Source organism: Suillus discolor, assembly GCF_016758755.1.
Source record: "Suillus discolor strain FC423 chromosome Unknown F5147scaffold_19, whole genome shotgun sequence".
Lineage (NCBI taxonomy): Eukaryota > Fungi > Basidiomycota > Agaricomycetes > Boletales > Suillaceae > Suillus > Suillus discolor.
In genome coordinates, this window is record NW_024541266.1 from 90,120 (window position 1) to 102,147 (window position 12,028).

Consider the following 12,028-nt stretch of genomic DNA (forward strand, 5'->3'; position numbering starts at 1 on the left):
GTCCGGGCCACACTCGTCCTTGACAATGCGCTGGATATTGCTCGCTAAAAATCAGAGGTAGCATCTACAGCATTGTTTGTCAGGTGGATAAACGCAAGCCAGTGCGCACGCATAAGGGATTAAGATCCCGGGCCGGCGCCTGCGTCGGCAACTAGAAGCATCTGTTTATGACCTAGTGGATCTCTTACAGTCAGAGGCTATGAGTAACAAAAGAGAATGGGGTGACCGAAGATATACGGATGAGGTTCGATGGCAACTTGAAGGCAGTGAGGAAGTTTCCCTACTAATTGATCCACCTGCATCTTGGATGGGCCCACGGAGACCCGGATCCCTACTACAACAACTATGTTTCAGAACATCATTCAAGAGTGTAAGTTTTCTTCTTCATGTTATTTGAGAGTGGCGGTCATGAATCAATAAGGGTTCTACGGGCAGGTATTCGGTCAGCAGATATACGAGGATTGTTGTGATGCTGTATTATATATTGCTTTAAATAACCTTCTCATTTGTTCATCGGTTCTCTGATGGTATGATGGATCGTGAAACACTGATGTGACCGAAAGAAACGCATCTTGGGTACTAACGGACGAGAAATGAACTCAATAAAAAGTTGCGATCATTGACGCGTGAGTAGGACGGACAAGATTGATATTGAACGTTGAACGTTGAATAATTGACTACATAGCCATGAAACTTTTTTTTAGCTTAGGCCCATATCATTTGTATCAGCCAATCAAAATTCGTTAATCACCTCCCTGGGGAGACGCTCAGAGTCAGTACTTCACCTTGAAACGATGCTATGGTAGCACAAGTTACATCCCATCACGATGGAGGCTACTACTATACACGATAACTGTACGACGTTGTTGGGCGACGTAACATTCGCATCACTGCCAACAATAGACACCAGCCTTTACGATTTGTCTTCCGAAGAAGCTGCGTTCTTTAAGGCGGAAATCGGCATTGACGATGACGAAGGCTTGAAGAGGCACATCCTGGAGGTGCAGGCGAAAGCATACAAGGTGAGTTACTTGTAGACTCGACCTCACCATAAGTTGAATAACCTTCTGCTGTTGAAAGATTGCACCGTATCCTTGTATTCACGGATTTGTCTTTCTTCGGTACGTGAGCTATGATCTATGTATTCAAGTCGATTCATGATAAGGGAACGTGTTCAGCCTCAACATATCGAGTTACCCTGTGTATGAACACATCCTAAAGCTTGGTCGTGAGCGTCCCGATGCCGTGTTACTCGACCTTGGCTGTTGCTGTACGTCAAATTACGATTTACTTTGTTGGGTAGGTACTAAAGCTTGACTCCATTTTAGTCGGTGTTGATGCCAGAAAGGCTGCGGCGGATGGTTTTCCTGCGAAAAATACCATTGCTTCGGATATCATCAACGGTAATTCATTTTGTCCGTGAAACATTACTGCTAACGACTCGGATGCATGCGTATATAGAATTCCTTGAGCTTGGCCATGAACTTTTCAGAACGACACCAACTTCTTACCCGGGATGCCTCCTTCCTGGAGATGTCTTCGATCCAGAATTTCTTTCCATAGCTGCGCGGCCGATCGATGTCTCTTCGGCCCCGGCTATCGATTTGTCCTCGTTGAAATCCCTCAATCCCCTTCATGGCCGCATTAGCGCAATCAGTGCTACAAGGCTTTTCCATCTCTTCACTGAGGACAAACAATTGCATCTTGCCAGGGCTCTCGCGGGCCTGTTATCTGCGCAGCCAGGTTCCGTTATCTGCGGTTATCAGGTTGGAGATCTCGAAAAAGGCATGGTTAGTGCCAACATATCAGGCAGTGTGCATCAGTTGTTCGCTCATTCTCCCAAAACTTGGTCATCTTTATGGGATGGAGAGGTATTCGAGAAAGGCAGCGTCAAGGTAGAAACGGAATTATTGGAAGTTGCGATTCACGAGGTGGAATTCTTCATGATGAGGTGGTCAGTGGTGAGATTGTAGACACGAACATCGCAGTCGATTTGAGGAAATGGAGATTGATGTAGTGATAGCTCGTCCGACTGCCAAGGACCAGGGAACCAGTAAATCCTCGTACTGACTTCAATGTTCATTTCCGCCATACCGGTCTCACTAATATAAATATACCAACTAAGTTCCCCTCGCTCACTTATACCCATCCCTGAATATGACCATATATTCAAAGAATCCTAGCTGGTGGCTAATCATCTATTCATTGCATTTTTACAGCTATGTTTCAGGTTCGTGGAGGTCTAGTCAAGACGCGAGACATTGAAATTGAAGTACATGCCAGGTTTAAAGTTGTGTCGATCCTAGCCACGGTTAGATTGTCGACTATGCCCTTTGGCATCGATGTACGTGTACTCGCTCAAATTAACCGCGATACTTGTATCCACAATCCATTGACCACCCTGTCATGGGAAACTGCACCTTGTAAAGTGGAACTTTCACTGATTCCGTTTCTACTTCTATACTGTTTTATCCCACAAATATGACCAAGTCTGGAGGAAATGTGTGATGCTTGCAGCTCGCGATATTGGCAGTTATGATGCCTGTTTCGAGAGTTTCGAACTGATCACCACGAATCACAGAGCCTCGCTGCGCAGATAAAAGATCCGCGAGGGCCCTGGTAAGACGCAATTGTTTCACCTTATTGAATAGATGGAAGAGTTTAGTTGTCTGCAGCCTTATTACCAAGTGGATATGCGCAAGTCTACCTGTGCTTCCTTTTGCGATTATGTACGATGAATTGGACGTGTCGTTTTTGAACACACGCGTGTATAAGAATGGTCAGGCACAGGAAGCATGTCCTTGTGGTATAGCAGATCTCTTACATGGGCAAGAACTATGGGTTACAAGAAAAGACGGTGTTCATATTAACGTTCAAACGCACGCGGATGAATGAGGTTCGATGGCAGGGCGTCGGGGTTTCCCTGGGGAGTGTCCAGGATGTAGGTGGTTCGGAGAATCATCCGAGGATCTGAACCTTCGTCTTTTTCTTCTTCTTTGCGGTATTGTTGAATGACCGCCATGAATCAACACGGGTTTCGCGGGACTCTATAAGTAGGTGATAGACGATGATTCATGAAAGTGGTAGTGACCAAAGAAATAGCAGAACGCACCTTCCCATGTTTTATCGTCCTCCGCTTTACGTTTTCTTGTAGCAACTTCTTCCTCCTTTTTGCGAGCTTCCAGTCCCTCATTCGCAAGGTTCATCTTGATCGCTCTACAAGAAACCCGAATCATCAGGACTGCAGTGAGTTCAACAGCAGAGACAAGTGTCTCACTTCCTGCGTCTAACCTCTTCCTCAATTAACAAGTCCTTCACCTTTGCTCGCAACTGGACCTTAAAGGGCGGGACTAGTCCTCGAAGTTTCGGATCATCGTCCTGCGTGCTCGTAGAGAAACCGTGACTGCGGAGGAGCTGTAGGCGCGCCTCTGCAATTGTGGCGTCGAGAGCCTCGCGTTTGGCAGTGTCGGATAGCTCGGATTCAGCCTGAGTCAAGGATGAGAATTTGGATTCATATGTATACAGCACACCAAATGATATGCGAGGAAAGTGAATATTAAAACTTCCGTTGGATTAAGAGTGTTGTGAGTGACGGAAGATGACACAGAAATGAACTCAATGGAAGAATTAGAAGCATGGGAGGGAATCATTAGAGGGAGAAAAACGCACCTTCTTGAGAAGGTCGAATGCATCTGGAGCACGAGCGTGGGGGGTCTTGTCAGGATGGATGACTTGTTACGGAACAACGTACGCATGCACAAAATCGACCAGACATGAAGCGAAGCCGAGTTCAAGGTCGAGCAGAATCACCAAACGAACAACCATGATTATGGAGGCGCAAAACCGTCAGCTTTTATTCTATGAAGTAGAGGATGGGTGAAGCGAGATCGCTCACAGAGAGACAACTGCCGGTATCTGCGCTTTATTCCTTCGGGCTTTGAAGACTCGTCTATGTCGAGAATATCATATGGGCTAGGTCATAATGCTAAATGACTGATCAAACGTAACATGCAACTACGTACTTGAGCTTGAACGCCTTGAGAATCCGCTCGACCTCAAGCTCACGCTGGAAGGCAGATGCCTCCCGAAAGAGAAGCTGCTCTATATCTGTATCGCTTGTCGAAATGGGTGTCTTTGAACTAGAAGGTGTTGATGTTCCTGTCGACATGTTGTTGTTGTCGTCGTCGTCGCCGTCGTGGGCGGTTTGAAGCCAGTGGTAGGAGAAAAGTCACGTGCTTGCCACTTGAAGTCGGAAGCAGAAATGTCTTGCTCGTCATTGACGGTGATGTCCTTTAAGCTGTGTGTGCCTCTCTTGAAGGCAGGCCGTGCATCTCAGTCTGTGAGTGCATTTTCAGATCAATCATCTTTGTCACGCTAACTTTTTCATAGACGACTCATCACTACCTGGACGCGTTCTTTCGATGTCGTTCATTGAGCCGTTCATTGCATACTGTCAACACTCATTTCTTGACCCATCTTGGTAAAAGTCCATGCTCATGGTCGACATCACGCTCCATACTTTGGCGGAAAATGGCCACCAATTCCCATCCCAGGACGCCTTTGAATGCTAAATCACGTCCTCCATATGCATCCCGACAGTCATTGTACGCCGCCCGGAATCGCAATCTGCTGATGTACTCCTCTGCCGTCGTATGCTTTCGCTGTCTTATTTCCCATATGTTTTCATTCTATCTTGACAGATTGTCTTCGCAGTAGGGGTAACTTATGCTGCAGTTCCGCTCTACAGAATGTTTTGCGCAGCCACCGGCTTCGCTGGCACTCCCAATGTTGGTACAGGCCGATTCGAACCCGGGCGCCTGGTTCCTGTTGACGGAGCACGTCGCATCAAGGTTCATTTCAATGCTGACCGTGCTGAAGCGCTACCGTGGGCTTTTACTCCGCAACAGAAGTTCGTGACAGTCCTTCCCGGAGAAACCAGTCTTGCTTTTTATAAGGCCAAGAATGAGAGTAAAAATGACATAATTGGAATTGCAACGTACAATGTCACGCCTGACCGAGTGGGTACCGCACTGGATGTCGGATGTCAGCAGCTATTGATGTTTGGTGGTGTGTAGATTGCACCGTACTTTTCGAAAGTAGAGTGCTTCTGCTTTGAGGAGCAGAAATTACTTGCAGGAGAGGAAGTCGATATGCCGCTCCTTTTTTTCATAGATAAAGACATTCTCGATGACCCTGCATGTAGGGGCATTGATGATGTTGTTCTGTCGTATACGTTCTTCAAGTGCGTGTCTCTGTTACCCGTCAAATCTACCAACCTCAAATACTGATTATATAGAGCCCGTCGTAACGCTCAAGGTCATCTTGAGCCAGATGCAAGTGACAAAGACGTTCAGAATTCTCTTGGGTTCGGAGATTATGAGATGGCACCGCGTGCAGAAATTCGTAATGCGCAACCAGGAAAGAGCTCGTGATTTATGTCCGCTTTGATCAATTTTCACAGAGCATAGCAAGTGTTCCTCGTACTCCTTTGTATATCTATTCTATAGCATACTTACATACCAGTACTCGTTCGGACGCAACGGAATACACCTTCCGGATAACTTCAAGCACCTTGTCAACCGCAAATCCGGCACATAACTATTAACTCTGCCCTTTGATAATGCAAGGGTAATGGCACTTACCGTCTTGAATGATTATACGGCCTGATCGACAAGCCTTTTCAATGTTTTCATGTACTGTTTAGCTGAAGTAAGTACGTTGACAATGTTAAATCCTGTATGCATGCAATTTAACTTAAACCCACACGAACCCCATGCATAATCTGGCATGACTGTTGATGCATCGATAAAGTATAGCGGCCGTCGAAACTTGTTATATAGTACTAGTATTGGTTATATATCCTAACACTGCTGATATACCGCCGTTTGCCGATTCTTAGCTTTTCTTATAGTGTTAGGGACATGTTACAGCAAAGCCGCAATCCTCTTTGAGACTATTGCAACGAACGAGTGAATATTACATAATGGCTTGTCGGCTATAGTTGACGCGTCCGATCGGCTTTCTTCAACAGTACATCATCCATAGCTTAAAGCTTCAGCTTTGGGTCTACACTTGTTCATCCCTCCATGAACGGTTTCTGCAGAGAACTCAGGACTGCTAGTTTCCGAACAAACTTGCGCTCATACTCTAATAATACTAGTCTTGCGTCTGCAGCAGTACATCGTAACCGTTGGTTCCTCTATACCCGTGCTTTCTCAGCTTCTGTAGATGCGGAGCCTTCGGATACACCAAAGCACAAACCAAAAGCAAGCACACCACTTCGTCGTAGTGCGTCTGCATCGATACCCATTCGCTCCAACCCGACACCTACTAGAAGTTCTATCAAGCCTGTGATCACTCTTGCGACAGCAGAACGATACCTATTGTCAAGACTACGTTCTCGTCTTCCAGATGCTCAGACACTTCATGATTCCTGGTGGATTCCACAATGGGGTGACGGGGGCGAGATTTTTGTGTTCTCGAATGGAAGTTTTGTGTGCTGGGGTCTTGGAGAGGGAGAAGCGCGACGATTTGCACGAGAAGTCCTTGCCCCTAGTGAGGTTGGCCGGTTAAAGGATCCAGAGACAGAGGAACTGGAATTTGTGACAGATCCAACAGAGTGAGTACTCAGTTCAACTGCTCCAGCCAAATTTACTCACGAAAAATCCATTGTCAGAAAAACTCGAATACAAGGAGATTTAATCATACTTGGACGTGTAGCACCACTCGAGTACCCTGAAAACGCCCCTACCGTACCGCCAGTTTCCCCTGCACTCCCCGCAGATACCCTTCTGGCACGATATACATTCTCCCAAGCACTATCACGTTCTACAGCTCTTTCAGGTCTTGAAGAATCACTTGAGGACTATCTCTCCTCCGTAGCACTTCTCCCGCACTCCCTCGAGAAGACGGGCAAGCCTGGTCTGAGCAGGGAAGCCCTTATCAAGAAGCTCGGAGCGCTTATGAAGTTTCGCCAGGGCCTTAACCTCAACAGGGAGAACTTCTCTGATACCCCAGACTTGTACTGGACTGAGCCTGAATTAGAAGGTTGGCATAAATGGTCATCAGTCCACATCGATCTAACTTGACCTGAAAGGTTTCTTCAAATCGATGACGGCGGCTCTCGAAGTGAAGGCAAGAACCAACGCGGTCAATGAGAAAATCACCTATGCCACGGAGGTGAGATGCTCAAGGTAAAACGATACATGTAACTAATTGTCCAACTCAGGTGCAATCAACTCTCCGTCAGCTACTTACGGAGGTACATTATCTCACGTCAAAGATTGTGGGCGCATACTAACTTTTCTGTTAGTCATCTACTCATCGGATGGAACTTGTGATCATCGCCCTTATTGCTGTGGAAGTTGTCATCGTATGTCATACAACGGTTATTTTAATTTTGCTTCATCTTATGCACTTTCCTGTTTCAGGCTCTCATACGGGATGGCCCCGAACTCTGGCAAATGGTTTTTGGATCATCTCATGTTGAAGATCAGATACCATCACCTCATTCATAGGCGATCAAGATCCCTAGTCCTCATTGGGCAGGAATCTTTACGATTTGTGGGTGCTATTCTGAATTCAGACGTCATTCGTGTTGATCGGATTGACCTACAGCTCCACCTCTTACATTGCATTATGTATTTACACTATTCAACACTCGCGAGCTTGCACATATTTATCGTGGTCAATCTCCACTCAATCTACATTGTTGTGTTGTTTCCGATCTTCGCGTGGGTTTGACGTCGTAGTGGGGCCGCCAATTCGAGGTTCAATCGAGCATTCAAACACCTCGATTTCATATTCGGTCGAGTCCTTCCCTTTTCAAATGCGGAACGTCAGTGGCCCAAATGCTCTGATCTGCTATATACAGACTGTGACACTTTCATCTGTTTGACACCTTGAACATGGCCAGCGTGCTTACATGTGGTCCTTCAAGCCAAACCACAGCTTTCGAAATGTAATTCCTGTTGTAGACATTGTTTGTACTCATAGCATGCAGAATGGGCACTGCGTGAGCTGTTGGAAGCACAATTTGGTTTTATCTTGATTCACCTATTCAAGTTGGTTGCCGCATCATGGAGTCTCAAGATATGTCAAAAGACGTCATGTTGCACATGGACATGGCAACCTACTGCCGACGTTTCGCAAGCATCTGATTCATGTCGACGGTTTGCATGCGTGATGATGATGGTCAGCAGTCATTGTACTAGTAACTCTGCAATGACTTACAAAAGAAGCTAGCATTATGGAGCACCAACAAAAGCGGCTAAGTGAAATTTTGAAATCATGATCTATGAAGATAGCTGCAATATTTACCCGGTAAGCTTTTCTTGATTAGGGAGACAACTGACAGCAACTGACAGTACTATCAGTCTCCTAGCAGAAAATTTGCTAGAGCAAAAGCATCTTCATGCTTTGGACAAACATTGATTTGGCCCTCAGGCCTCAGGTTCTGGATGAAGCTTAAGGACCATAGCTTACACAAGCTGGGTTGGTCATTTGCAACCGCTGCTTTGACAAAAATAAGTACTTGGACTTGAACATGAATGATGCCACGCACCCAGTGATTCTAGATTGTCATTTTGTTTACCTTCTTGTGTCCTCGTTCATCTCAACATCAATTCGTTCCGTGATGTGTCCTGAAAGAAGGGTCGAACACACGTTCCCGCTGCTCATAGAAAAGCTCCTCGTGTATTCAAACAAGGACAAATTTCAACGATCATGAACGAAGAAGTTCACGATATTATGGGCACCCTATGCCATATATTCCGAAAGTGATAAACGAGAGCGGGAAATAATTACATCAAAATATTAATTAAACTCATCGTCTCTTGGAGGGAGGTAGATCCATAAAGTCCTCTGCTTTCCTCTTCGCTCCAAAGCCAAAGGCCACCTTCGTCCGGTCTGACGGCACAGGAGTACCTGTTTGTGTCGGCGTATCTGCAGCTGACGATATACGAGAAAAGCCTGGCTTCATGACTGGAGGTGAGTTCGATCCACTAGGAGGCATAACAGATGAAAATCCGGATGGGGCAGGACTTTGGGAATTGAGGTGGGACTGCAAATGCGGCGCCGGCAGTGTCATGAAACCAGTGGATTCAAGCAATGGAGCACCGGCCTTCCCCGAGTCCTTCTTTTTGCTCTTCGTCTTTTCAGTCTTGCCCTTTGACAGCGGCTGAGGGTCCAAGAACTCGGACGCTTGAGGGACAGCACTATACGTATTGCAATCAGAGGGAGTAAGGGGACAGACGCAGAATGAACGTACCCTCTGTTACCCACAGACAGTACGAAGTGAGCTTGGCCAGTTTTCTCCTGACGGATCTGGAAGGCACGGTTCATGCTAAGGGGGGTATCACCACTTGCCATAGCAGCTTGCTTCTTCTCCTCCGCAATTTTCTTCAGCCTCTTCTCTGTCTTCATCTTGCCGGATCCCTTGCCATGGAATTTGTGGGACAATGCTTTCCATGACTCCTTCGGGGTTAGCACACGGCCATACTCGTCGTAATAGACAATTTCTACGTCAGGCTTGTAGTCCTTGAATAGCTCCAGCTTGTGCGCGAGCCTCTTGCTGTTCTCGGAGTCGATTCTCATATTCTCGAGTCGCTTGGTCTTTGTTACCACTCCGAGACTGTAAGCGATCCGTTTCGCGTTGGGTTTGTCGATGACGATATTCAGCGAGGAATCGATCCCTATGTAACTGAACAGACTCTCGCGCGGTCTGATCTACCGATGGCATCGCCAATACACCCTGCTGCCGAAGAAGTGAAAGAGTGGCCCCCATACCAGAGCCGAACATCTTTTCGCCTGATGTCCCGACCTCGACGTCGTCGTTTACTGCGGCAGTTTTCGCCTCCGCTTCAGCGATGACTTCCATCATATCTTCGTACTCCTCTTCCTTAACAACCTCACCAGCTTCAATTTCGTCGAGAGCCTCGTCGCCTGCAGCCACTGAAAGGTCAGAGGGTGATATCTGTTTGGCAGGGGTGGGCTCTACTGATTCCTCTGCAGGCTCTGACTTCACTACAGTCGTGTTGTATGAGATAGCCCGAACGAATTCCGAGGTATCGTCGAATGTCAAACCATTGGCATCGCCATCCTCTGCGTCGTCCATCTGTAAAGTATCATCTGCTTGGCTCGATTGCTCTCGGTTACGTTCTTCTGCGACTAAAAACAGTTACTCTTAAGCGCTCAGAAGGAATCAGCCCAGCTTACCTTTACGAGCGATCTCTTCCGGAGATAACTTCTTGGGTTTGTGAATCTTCGCTCTTCGGGACCGAGCAAGTGCAGCTTGTAGCTCATCGTCATCGACAAAGTTGGCGTCTAACTCACGTGGCCTAGGCACAATCGTTTTCTCATCAACATCAATCTCCATAATATTCTCATCGCCATCAATGGGGGCGCGACGTGATGAACGTTTCTTCTTGGTCTAATGAACATGGATGTCAAGTTTCATCAATCAAAAGACCTGAATATCGCTTACTTTCGGCTTCTTGAACCCTATATCTCCTTCTTGCAGGTAATCACGAGTTTCCAAATTTTCTAGAAACCGGAATATATCAACAAAAGGCAAGGGACAAAGCCAAGATAAAAACTGACTGGTGTAATCTATAGACAGTAAAGACTTATTTACGCCTGCTAGTTCTTGTTTCGCCTGAACGCCACTAAGCGTGGTAGATGTAACAGAATTGCCCAAACGGAAATCCTGAAACATGAGCAAATAATTAATTGCGGTGGAAGCGTTGTGGGTTAGACATACGTACAGTTTCCCGAGGACCTTCAATATCCTCGTCATATTTCGCCAAAATTGATCTTTTCGTTCCAGCTTTGCCATCTCCGAATTCGTCATCATCGTAACCGGTGTAATCCCGTCTTTTAATCTTCAGTTCATTATTCTTGCGAGTGCGCTCTTCTTCGGCCATCTCAACATTCTGAAGTTCATCCTCTGGATGGGTGGAATTAGGAACAGCAGCGTTACAGTAAGGCTCGCAGTGGACGCACCTTCATTGTCAAGGATGCGGCTATCTTTCAATGTGAGAATACGGGCATCGCCTTCTCCGAGGTCTTCAAAGTCGTGGCTGACTTTGAGACCAACCAAATCCTCTGCGGATAGACTATCAGGCAAGTCATTATTTATGTTACGGGACCTGCACGCACTTTCCGTATATTCATCACCCTGAAAGGCTCTGTCCAAGTTCTCAAGCTCTTGCTGCCTTTTCTGCGCCAGCTCCTTGTCGCGCTTCTTGGCTTTTTTGATCCACTTCAGGGTATCTTCTGTATCGCCGTCGGGATCACCAAGTGTTGTACCCTTGAGGGAAGCATGGAGTTCTCGTCTGTTCCTCACCCTGTGGTTGTAAAATGAGCAATAATTATTGGCCGAGGCCGAAGAGATGAATTGAAACTCACTTCGCTATCCGGTCAAATATTTGCCTGGAAAAGAGAGACGTCAATCAGAACAAGTCGTATACTCAGAAACGAACCATGTAAATACTTTGTTTCCTTCTCTTTCGCCTGTCGTTCGCGCTGTTTTGCATAATTATCTTCTGCTTGCTTCTCTTTGTCGTCGACTGGTGCAGAATCATCTGTGAGAGGCTTGAGACCGAGAGAGATACGAATCTTGTTCGTCTCCTCAAGACTGATGCTTTCCTCCATTGACGTTGTGGATTAGAATGATGAATAATAAGAGAGTACTGGAGGAGCAGAGCGCAGTGAACTTGTCCGCGACTTACGAGTGCGCTGCCTCATTAGTCATCTGTGTGAATTTTGGGTGGTTCCCAATTTGATTAGCATATCTATTTTTTAGTCCTTAAAAGGGATGCTCGTTAGTATTCATAAGGAGATATCATTGATTGCGCTTTGGACCGAATAAGTTCTAGCACTAAGTACTGCACAACTAGTGCTAGTATTGTTAGTTACATTACAGTAGGCGTATACATAGCTGTATCCTCTGAGCTAACAAGCACACTGCATTTACCTGCTTGAATTATTTTGCGAGTGTTTTACTCACCGACTAAAAATCGGCCCATAT

At 46.3% G+C, this 12,028-nt stretch overlaps 5 protein-coding genes across 5 annotated transcripts; 3 read left to right on the forward strand and 2 right to left on the reverse strand.

Annotated features, from left to right (window-relative positions):
• Positions 1 to 583: 583 nt before the first annotated feature.
• F5147DRAFT_633611 (uncharacterized protein) lies at positions 584 to 2,154 on the forward strand. Its single transcript, XM_041432847.1, has 6 exons — positions 584 to 626; positions 686 to 1,022; positions 1,081 to 1,121; positions 1,179 to 1,270; positions 1,329 to 1,403; positions 1,462 to 2,154. The coding sequence occupies exons 2-6, from the start codon at positions 828 to 830 to the stop codon at positions 1,971 to 1,973; spliced, it is 915 nt and encodes a 304-aa protein (XP_041294304.1). The 5' UTR covers positions 584 to 626; positions 686 to 827; the 3' UTR covers positions 1,974 to 2,154.
• A 586-nt stretch (positions 2,155 to 2,740) lies between these two features.
• F5147DRAFT_687414 (DnaJ-domain-containing protein) lies at positions 2,741 to 4,211 on the reverse strand. The gene is made up of 7 exons (XM_041436839.1): positions 4,023 to 4,211; positions 3,896 to 3,972; positions 3,670 to 3,731; positions 3,278 to 3,486; positions 3,113 to 3,216; positions 2,884 to 3,047; positions 2,741 to 2,819 (listed from the first exon to the last, which is right to left on the reverse strand). Exons 1-6 carry the CDS (start codon positions 4,166 to 4,168, stop codon positions 2,959 to 2,961), a joined length of 687 nt encoding a protein of 228 aa, XP_041294305.1. The 5' UTR covers positions 4,169 to 4,211; the 3' UTR covers positions 2,741 to 2,819; positions 2,884 to 2,958.
• Positions 4,212 to 4,275: 64 nt separating this feature from the next.
• Positions 4,276 to 5,764, forward strand: F5147DRAFT_687418 (cytochrome c oxidase assembly protein CtaG/Cox11-domain-containing protein). Its single transcript, XM_041436840.1, has 6 exons — positions 4,276 to 4,339; positions 4,390 to 4,650; positions 4,701 to 5,018; positions 5,076 to 5,242; positions 5,297 to 5,467; positions 5,524 to 5,764. The coding sequence occupies exons 1-5, from the start codon at positions 4,286 to 4,288 to the stop codon at positions 5,430 to 5,432; spliced, it is 936 nt and encodes a 311-aa protein (XP_041294306.1). The 5' UTR covers positions 4,276 to 4,285; the 3' UTR covers positions 5,433 to 5,467; positions 5,524 to 5,764.
• A 266-nt stretch (positions 5,765 to 6,030) lies between these two features.
• On the forward strand, positions 6,031 to 7,637 carry F5147DRAFT_687423 (uncharacterized protein). Its single transcript, XM_041436841.1, has 5 exons — positions 6,031 to 6,619; positions 6,677 to 7,047; positions 7,097 to 7,179; positions 7,229 to 7,261; positions 7,313 to 7,637. The coding sequence occupies exons 1-5, from the start codon at positions 6,087 to 6,089 to the stop codon at positions 7,487 to 7,489; spliced, it is 1,197 nt and encodes a 398-aa protein (XP_041294307.1). The 5' UTR covers positions 6,031 to 6,086; the 3' UTR covers positions 7,490 to 7,637.
• Positions 7,638 to 8,713: 1,076 nt separating this feature from the next.
• On the reverse strand, positions 8,714 to 11,767 carry F5147DRAFT_687432 (SART-1 family-domain-containing protein). Its single transcript, XM_041436842.1, has 11 exons — positions 11,492 to 11,767; positions 11,407 to 11,430; positions 11,158 to 11,345; positions 11,002 to 11,103; positions 10,764 to 10,945; positions 10,600 to 10,705; positions 10,484 to 10,542; positions 10,216 to 10,429; positions 9,633 to 10,167; positions 9,269 to 9,571; positions 8,714 to 9,215 (listed from the first exon to the last, which is right to left on the reverse strand). Exons 1-11 carry the CDS (start codon positions 11,650 to 11,652, stop codon positions 8,825 to 8,827), a joined length of 2,265 nt encoding a protein of 754 aa, XP_041294308.1. The 5' UTR covers positions 11,653 to 11,767; the 3' UTR covers positions 8,714 to 8,824.
• Between the last annotated feature and the right edge of the window lie 261 nt (positions 11,768 to 12,028).

Coding starts and splice junctions, on each gene's coding strand:
- F5147DRAFT_633611 (XM_041432847.1), top strand. CDS start 828: ATGGAGGCTACTACTATACACGATAACTGTACGACGTTGTTGGGCGAC. Junction 1,023..1,080: donor TGCAGGCGAAAGCATACAAG/GTGAGTTACTTG, acceptor TGCTGTTGAAAG/ATTGCACCGTATCCTTGTAT. Junction 1,271..1,328: donor ACTCGACCTTGGCTGTTGCT/GTACGTCAAATT, acceptor ACTCCATTTTAG/TCGGTGTTGATGCCAGAAAG.
- F5147DRAFT_687414 (XM_041436839.1), bottom strand. CDS start 4,168: ATGTCGACAGGAACATCAACACCTTCTAGTTCAAAGACACCCATTTCG. Junction 3,217..3,277: donor GAAGAGGTTAGACGCAGGAA/GTGAGACACTTG, acceptor GGTTTCTTGTAG/AGCGATCAAGATGAACCTTG. Junction 3,048..3,112: donor GGACGATAAAACATGGGAAG/GTGCGTTCTGCT, acceptor ACCTACTTATAG/AGTCCCGCGAAACCCGTGTT.
- F5147DRAFT_687418 (XM_041436840.1), top strand. CDS start 4,286: ATGTCCTTTAAGCTGTGTGTGCCTCTCTTGAAGGCAGGCCGTGCATCT. Junction 5,019..5,075: donor ACAATGTCACGCCTGACCGA/GTGGGTACCGCA, acceptor GGTGGTGTGTAG/ATTGCACCGTACTTTTCGAA. Junction 5,243..5,296: donor CTGTCGTATACGTTCTTCAA/GTGCGTGTCTCT, acceptor CTGATTATATAG/AGCCCGTCGTAACGCTCAAG.
- F5147DRAFT_687423 (XM_041436841.1), top strand. CDS start 6,087: ATGAACGGTTTCTGCAGAGAACTCAGGACTGCTAGTTTCCGAACAAAC. Junction 7,048..7,096: donor GACTGAGCCTGAATTAGAAG/GTTGGCATAAAT, acceptor TTGACCTGAAAG/GTTTCTTCAAATCGATGACG. Junction 7,262..7,312: donor TCCGTCAGCTACTTACGGAG/GTACATTATCTC, acceptor CTTTTCTGTTAG/TCATCTACTCATCGGATGGA.
- F5147DRAFT_687432 (XM_041436842.1), bottom strand. CDS start 11,652: ATGGAGGAAAGCATCAGTCTTGAGGAGACGAACAAGATTCGTATCTCT. Junction 11,104..11,157: donor GGGTGATGAATATACGGAAA/GTGCGTGCAGGT, acceptor GTCTATCCGCAG/AGGATTTGGTTGGTCTCAAA. Junction 9,216..9,268: donor CTGTCTGTGGGTAACAGAGG/GTACGTTCATTC, acceptor CAATACGTATAG/TGCTGTCCCTCAAGCGTCCG.